At 35.6% G+C, this 8,543-nt stretch overlaps 1 protein-coding gene across 1 annotated transcript in view; it reads right to left on the bottom strand.

The window, feature by feature from the left end:
• Positions 1–8,543, bottom strand: part of ADAM18 (ADAM metallopeptidase domain 18) — a 76,917-nt gene that overhangs the window by 46,214 nt on the left and 22,160 nt on the right. The window contains exons 8-12 of the mRNA XM_015565278.1: positions 6,878–6,949; positions 6,518–6,684; positions 5,483–5,564; positions 2,598–2,731; positions 396–579 (exon numbers count right to left, since the gene is read on the bottom strand). Coding sequence (XP_015420764.1) covers positions 396–579; positions 2,598–2,731; positions 5,483–5,564; positions 6,518–6,684; positions 6,878–6,949 — 639 coding nt within the window. The remainder of the gene's footprint in view (positions 1–395; positions 580–2,597; positions 2,732–5,482; positions 5,565–6,517; positions 6,685–6,877; positions 6,950–8,543) is intronic.

Here is an 8,543-nt window from a genome sequence, read left to right as displayed (position 1 = left end):
TTGTATTTTGGCACCTTGAATACTGACTCTGACATAGAAAGTGATAATGTTTGTAGTGATTCTACTAGTAGTGACATAGTTCCAAAAAAGAATTAATAAATCTTGTTTATCCTTCATAATCTTGCATGTTATGTATCACTGATCTTTCAATGGAAATTAATTCCGACCTGTACGACACCCATGTCCAAATTTAATACGACTGCAAAGGGTTAATTTGCATATAGTCACTCTGATTGTCTGGTTGGCGTGGCTTAAGGCATAGTGAAGGTATGGTCAATTTGCATGTTTGTCTTTTATTAGTGCAGATATTTTCATATATAATCCCATATATACCAAGATAATCACTTATTAGAAACACAAGAAATTGTGCTCCAATTTTGATCTTTGTTACTCACCTCTTCACTTCCACAGTCACATTCTTCATTAAGTTCCAAAATCCCATTACCACACACTGATTGATTTTTATATAATGGTTGCAAATTTGGAAATTTGTGAAGACATTTAGCATCAAATATTGAAACAAGGTATCTATAGTCATGCATGCTACAGTTGCTAAAAATCCTTACACCATTGGAACCCCTAAAATGAAATTCCTCAGGTTAATAAACCCACATCTAAACAATACTCCACATATAATGACATGCATTGCAAGATAGCTCAAATGAAAAACTTGTACCGTAGCAGAGATTACAGTCAACCAAGATTAAATTTTAACTTATCATTGCTTGTCTTTAACATTGTAAAATTACATAAAAAATGTATCATCCCAAGAAAAAAATAAGGTATAATAGTTAAATCTATCTATTATCTATCCATCCATCCATACCTACATACATCATTTATGTTTCTGTCCACCTGATATGATCATCTCTTGTATACACAAAACTTCCTCCCTTATTTCAGTCAGAGGTTTGCTCAAATGTCACTTTCTAAAGAGGTCTTCCTTAACAATATTATCTAAAACTAGTGACCCGGTGCACAGATTCGTGCACATTGAAAGGAAATTAATTAGAAGGTGGCCAGCAGGGCAGGACTGGGCAAGAAGGGCCAGACACACCCTGGAGCCAACCTCCCGTGGCTTCTCCCCGGCATCTGTGAAGCAAGTGAGGTCCCTCCAGCAGGTGGGGTCCTTGGCCTGGCCTGGGGAGGTTGGGATGAAACCAGCTCTCCAACAACCCCCGAGGGGTTCCAGAATTGCTGTTGTACAGGATGTGAAATGCAAACGCAAGTGTGCAGTAAACCAGATTCAGGCCAGCAGTGCCTCAGCAACAACATAACCCATGGCCGAAGGTGGAATCGCATGGCCCTGAAAGGAATTGGCTCGCTCCTCTCTGGTTTCAGGGTATGTCACCCGAGAACCACTGTTGCCAAGTCACTGCTGCTAGGCAGCTCCTGAGTTGAGCTTCTGCACCCTGGTGGTCAGTGTGCATCATAGAGACTAGTGGGATGTGGGAGGGATACTTAGCATATTAGCCTTTTATATATATAGACTAGAGGCCCGGTGCCTAAAAATTTGTGCACTTGAGGGGGTCCCTCAGCCCGGCCTGGGCCCTCTCATAGTCTGGGGCCCCTTGGGGTATGATGACCTGCTGGTTTAGGCCCACTCCTCTGGGGATTGGGCCTAAACTGGCAGTCAGACATCCCTCTGGCAGCCTGGGGGCCTTTGGGTGATGTCCACTTGCCAGTGGGGAGCAGTCCTAAGCTGCAGTCTGATATCCTTAGTCCTACTGAGAAGGCAGGAGAGGCTCCCACCACTACCGCTGTCCTGGCCAGCCATCAGCTTGGCTTGTCGCTGAGCAGAGCTCCCCCTCTGGAACTCACTAACCATCAGGGGGCAGCTCCTGCATTGAGCGTCTGCCCCCTGATGGTCAGTGTGTGTAGGGGCTGATGGCTGTTTGCAGGCTGGCCACAGCCCCTTCAGGGTGGGGGTCCCTGCTGGGGTGCCTGGCCAGTCTGGGTGAGGGACTGATGGCTGTTTGTAGGCTGGCCCAGCCCCCCAGTGAGGATTCTTACCCCATGAGGGTGTGGCCATCCTGGGTGAGGGACTGATGGCTGCTTGCAGGCTGGCCATGGCCCCCAGCCACCCAAGATCTCAGTGGAGGCTGGCTGGAAGCAGGTATCTGGGATTTATTTATCTTCTATAATTGAAACTTTGTTGCCTTGAGTGGAGGCCAGAGCTGGCCAGGGCAGGCAGGAAGCTTGGCTTCCTCCATCACTGGGGCAACCAAGCCTCCTGCTTGCTCCAGCTCTGTGGCTGCTGGCTGCCATCTTGTTTGGGTTAATTTGCATATAGTCGCTCTGATTGGCTGGTGGGCGTGGCTTGGGGCGTAGTGGAGGTGTTGTCAATTTGCATGTTACTCTTTTATTATATTAAATTATGTCCCCTCATATACTCTAATTCCCTTCAGTGGGATTTAGCACTCTCTGGAGTTTTGTATCACTTCGACAAATTTGTTACTGTGATATCTGATCATATACAGCAGATCTTTCCTATTTTTGATGTGGAGTTGAACATAAAGAATAAAACATTCATCACATCTGTAAACAACTTCACGAATATATACTGTGAAATTAATTAGGAATAAAAAATGGCTTACACTGCTTCATGGTTCATTATGCATGTAGCTCTTGGACAAGAACACTCATTGGTGTTATATGTTAGTCCTATTTTAAGGCCAAGTAATTGAGCTATAATAACTGAAAATCCTTCCAAAGTTATTGCATCTGTATACTATAATAAAGAATATTGAAGAGAAAACCACTTTATAAGAAGCAAACAAAAGTAGGTAATAATACATTTTATTCCTATGAAAATTTATATTTGATCACTTCTTTTCAGCATATTTCATAACACTTTATTTTGATATGTCATTGACATGAGTATTCATACTAGTTAATTAATTATGAGACATAATATTATGTAAAACTACCAATATTCTCTGATTTAAAAACTGACATACCCAAATTCTGTAGACTTACCCACTTATAAATCTGATGCAATCAATATAAAACACATTGGGCCAACCAGCATGGCTCAGTGGTTGAGAGTAGACCTATGAACCAGAGGGTCATGGTTTGATTCTGGTCAGGGGATATGCCCAGGTTGCAGGCTCAATCCCCAGTGTGGGGCAGGCAGGAGGCAGCAGCTAATCAATGATTCTCTCTCATCATTGATGTTTCTATCTCTCTCTTCCTTTCCTTTACTCTCTAAAATCAATAAAAATATATTTTAAAAATTATATAAAACACATTTATCTTCTCATTAAAACAATTCATCTAATTACTAAATATTAGTTAATTCAGCATACACACCTGTCAAGTACTATGATAGAAGATAGGACTATAGTTGCATTAAAAAAAAGACTGTGCTCACACCTGAATCTTATCCTATATAATAAGAGAGGAATATGCTAATTAGCCATTATGCCCTGAGGCATAACAACCAAGCCCCTCATGACCAGATCACGGATCAGCAGGAGGGTGGGATAGCAAGGTACAGCCGGCTTCGGAGAGCTTAAGGAGGGGGCAGGGCAGCAAGCTATGAGAGGGGTGGTAGGGGAGGGGGGGAGAGCTACCGGAGGGTGGGGCAGTGGGCAGAGAGCTACAGGAGGGTGGCAGTGACCTATTGGCTCATGGATTCGTGCACAGCGCTACTAGTATTATAGAAGAGGAGAAAGACAATAAACAGGAAATTCAGAATAAACTTTCCAAGTATAAAGAGATAATGAGAAGTACTATGAAGGAACAGAAGTGTTCCCATAGAGAATTTTGAGAAGGAGTATAACTATTTAGTTAAGGTAATGAGAAACATGTATATGTGGAATTCATATTTAGGCTGAGATACAAAGCTTGGAAAATGATCCAGCAATATAATGGGGGTAGGGTGTTTATATGAGAACCTATTCAAAGGTTGTAGTATAATGAATGAAGTAAAGAAATAACAGAAGTTAGCCCTATCCAATTTGGCTCAGTGGATAGAGCATCTGTCTGTGGACTGGAGGGTCCTGGGTTCAATTCTGGTGAAGGGCATGTACCACTGTTTGAGGCTCAATCCCTGGCCCTGATTAGGGCACATGCAGGAGGCAACTCACTGATGTCTCTCTCACATCGTTGTTTCTCTCTCTGTCTCTCCCCCTCCCTTCGACTCTATTTAAAAATCACTTGAAAAATATCCTTGAGTGAGGATTAACAAACAAACTCACACTAACAGGAATAACAGAAGTTAGAGATACAGGGAAAGCCATGGTAAAACGATTAGGAATGAGAAGTTATTTAAAAAGGTTGATTGCAGTGCATATTATTTTATTTTGATAAACTGATACCTTTCTCATCCCTTTAATGATTACAAGCAAAATTCTTAAAACTTCCCTAAGTTTTCCACATCAATTGAAATTTATACTAACATTTAAGTAACTCATATCTAAAAGGAAAAAAAAGATTGTGTGTACATATGTGCCTGTATGTGAATGAAAACATGGAATATCACCTAGGAAAGTAGAAAAATGAATTAACAGGCTCCCAGTTATCCTATAAGAGTTAAGCTTGAAAGAAAGAGGAAAATTTCAGTATCAGAATTTGATGGAAGGTTAAAGCCAGAACAGAACACAGATGCTCAACCAACTGAGCCACACTGATCTTGGCAGCACAGTGGTTTTCTTTGGTGAGGGAGGCCCGTGGAAGGAGGCATGATTCATAGGTGTCTTCTGAAGTGTCGATAATATTTTATTTCTTGATCTCTGTGATGTCTGTACCTATGTATTAACTGTGTTATATACTATGATGACTTGTGCAATGTTCCCTCTATATGATGCACTTGAATAAAGCTTAGAAAGGAACATGAAGTTATGTGCCAGGAGGAAAAGTAAAAAAAATGAGAAAGAGGATTCAAGGGGTCTAGTTTATGCAAGGAACTGTTTAATTTTATTCAGTCTTATAAAACAATTTGTATTTATAATAAGTACATGTGCATTACTTGATAAAAAGAAACATTTTAAGTAAAAGTAATTATAGTAAAGTTTTATGTTTCAACATGTATCTGTCCTTTAAAAAGCTGTTGAAATAGTTCTGAAATGCTACATAAAATAAAAACAATTCAGAACAATATATAATTAATGGGTAGACATACTTGTAACAATAGTATGAAATATATATAAATGGTAAGCATAAATTCATTTTTGCTATTTCCTGTATTTGAAGGAGGCATACAAGAGGTTTTCAATTTGATCAAATGATTTGTCCTTGGAAAATCTAATGAAAATGTTAGTATCACTTATGTCTACCTGGTGAATGGATATATTAATGCTTATTAATAATATTTTCTCATGTTTGAAATCTATACTTAAATAAGCTTTCTGAGATTAAAATAATGTGCCAATAAAATAATAATATACACACAGAGAGAAAAATCAAATTATTATACACTACTTAACTATATATATAATAAAACTTATAAAATATAATATAAAGAACAAATATTACATACCACAGCAATATCAGCATCATAGCTTTTATTGCATATCATGCCAGAAAACGTTGTTCCCATATATTTAGGATGTTTCCTGTAACTACATTATTATAACATAGATTTTTTAATTAAAAGAGTTATTCAGAAAAATTTATTCATTATTTATTAAAATAAATCTTCCATAAAATTTAAAATAATTTTTCAAATATAACTTTTTGATGTGGGTAATATATATTATACAAAATGCTCAAATCAATACAAATTACAATTTACTTTATTTTTTAAAATACATTTTTATTGATTTTAGAGAGGAAGGGAAAGGGAGAGAGATAGAAATATCAATGATGAGAATCAATGATTGGCTGCACAACCCAGGCATGTGCTCTTGGCTGGAATCAAACCTGTGACTCTGCAGTCCACAGGCCAATGCTCTATCCATCAATCCAAACCAGGTAGGGCTACAGTTTATTTTAATACAAATTATCTTTCTTAACCTAACTCCTAGGCTTGAGATAATTTTATTATCTCAAATTCTTCTCAGTCTCCCCTATTTTGTATTCATTGTTTTTATCACTAAAAGTTAAAACAAAAGGATTTTTAATTTGTGGAAGAAATATATCTTGCCTCTCCTAAAGATAAGCATTTTTTAAAATTATATATTACCAAAAGACAAGTTCCTCTTTGTCAAACAGTACACACCAAATGTGTTAACATATTTTCGGTAATATTAACAGAATAGAGTCACTCTTTGCATCATTAATAAGCTAGGGCTTACATGTATATATTCTGTAGTATAGTTGATATCATAAAAAATATGAAAAGAAAACTTCTCACATAAAAAGCACTTCAAAATATACTGTTATGTAATTGATTCATTAAAAAATAATTTAATCATTTTCTAATTACACTATCACCTCCTTTTTAACAGATGTGTTTTATTTAATGTTTTCAAAGGAACCTACGGGATGTTGAAAAAACAATAAATGCATTCAGTTATCAAATTAATAGAATTATTTATGTATATATTTTATTAATGTAGAACATTATGCTTACATAAGTAAGAATGTTATGTCATAGGGCCGTAGGATAAGATAATCCCTTTTCCATGCCAAAAATCTTTTTGATAACTCATCAACATCCCCGATGGTAGAAATTTGGTTTTTATCTGACCACAATTCCAAGGAAGACAGTATCACGGTCAATTTGAGTTGAGTAAACATCTAGAAATAAAATGTATGTTATATTTATTCAATTAATAAATTATTACATCAAAATTAATAAAAATAAAGAAAACATTTAGTGGGTTATTTGTGATATGAAAGGCCTTTGAGACTTTAATTTGATACACTAAAATGGAAATTATTTTTCTTAATTTTTTCATAAAATTATAAATGTAAGAAAGTTAAAACTTACAGTGTTGACAAGGCCAATAATTTGGATAATTTTCTGTGTTACAGCCATCATTTCAGATCCCATATAATCATACTGAAAAACAATTTTTTACAGTTTCTTTAAAATGTGACTGATAGCAATTTTTTAGATGATGATTATATCTTGATAATATCAGGAAGAAAAAACAGAATTTTTCAAACAATTTAAAGCATACTAATATAAACAAGATAGCATTTACAATAAAAGAAAAGAACTAAAAACTGTACTTGGGCATTCAAAAGACATTCTCACTTGTTAAGTATTTTATTTATTTATTTATTTATTTATTTATTTATTTACACTTGTCCCCCATCCCCTCCCCCTTTATCTAACTCCACCCACCCTCTGAACCCCTGACTTTGGCCATCACCACACTGTTTCCATGGACTATGCCTATACAGTCTTTGGCTAATCTTTTCACCTTCTTTCATCTGTTCCCACCACCCTCCATGTTATATATTTAAAAGACACTCTTGAAATCTCAAGAGGTACTTAAGTGACTTTACAAGATTCTTACTTATTATAAAGGGATTTCTTGAGCTAGAAACTTTCTATTGACACAGATGGCATCATATTTCTGGTTGTATGCTTACTAAATAAAAAGGAGCAAATAAAGAAACATTAAAAAATAATTGAAATACTCAAATATATCTACAGGAAAAAGACAAATTATAATGATGGAAAGCAAGAATTATGTGGATTGAATGACTCAAAAAGTTTGATAAATAATAAAATGAAATAATATAAAGGAAACGTGGAAACTTGTTCTCCATAAATGCTAAATTCTTGAGAAGACATATACTGCTTTTTTGGAGCTCAATGAATACATCTGGTCTTTGAAGTCATATTTGGAAAAAGCTTAACATCTTCATACAAGTTGCTAATTAGACAAATACAAAATACGGAATTCTACCAAATCTGAAAAATCTGTATATTTTGCTCATTCACAATTGTCATGATTATTAAAACTGATGTTTTGCTTACAAATGTTGATAAAAGAAATAATGTAAATTTAATTACATATTTCTGTTTGATGAATTAAAAATTAAGTGTATTTTAGACAAAATATTTTCCTTATGTTACCAAAATACTGCATTAGGGAAGTGCTATAAAGGGGGTTGGCAAGAGTAGATTTTATAATTGTGAGTATGGGAAACACAGAGTTTATTATTGTGTTATTATTATCATAATCTGCATGTCTTTTTCCATATGAACAACTGTAAACCTACTTTTCCCACCCTTGTACATGTGAAGTATAAGACACACAAATAAGAAAAATCCTTAGTTATGACTATCTGTTTGTGAATACTCAAGATCATCAAAGGGTAGTAGAAATTTTTTAATACTAAAGGTCATCATACTTTGTAATGCATCACTAACTCCAAAGGTTTATTTTATAAGAACAACATTCTGAATATATAAGGAAGAAGAAATAGCAATGCTGAATCAGTATAAAATAATACATATCAAAATATGGAAAACAAAATTGGCACAATTTAAAAGAAGAATATAATTCAATTCAATAATTCAAGATATTGACACAACTCTTTCCATAACTGATGGGACTAGCGGCCAAAAACAGGAAAACATAGTAAAATATCTCATTCATTAATGTGTATAGAGTACTGCATCAAACTAGGACAGAATA

The sequence above is a fragment of the Myotis davidii genome, unplaced genomic scaffold (genome assembly GCF_000327345.1).
Source record: "Myotis davidii unplaced genomic scaffold, ASM32734v1 scaffold93, whole genome shotgun sequence".
Classification (NCBI taxonomy): domain Eukaryota; kingdom Metazoa; phylum Chordata; class Mammalia; order Chiroptera; family Vespertilionidae; genus Myotis; species Myotis davidii.
This window is presented reverse-complemented; position numbering and strand designations above follow the sequence as displayed.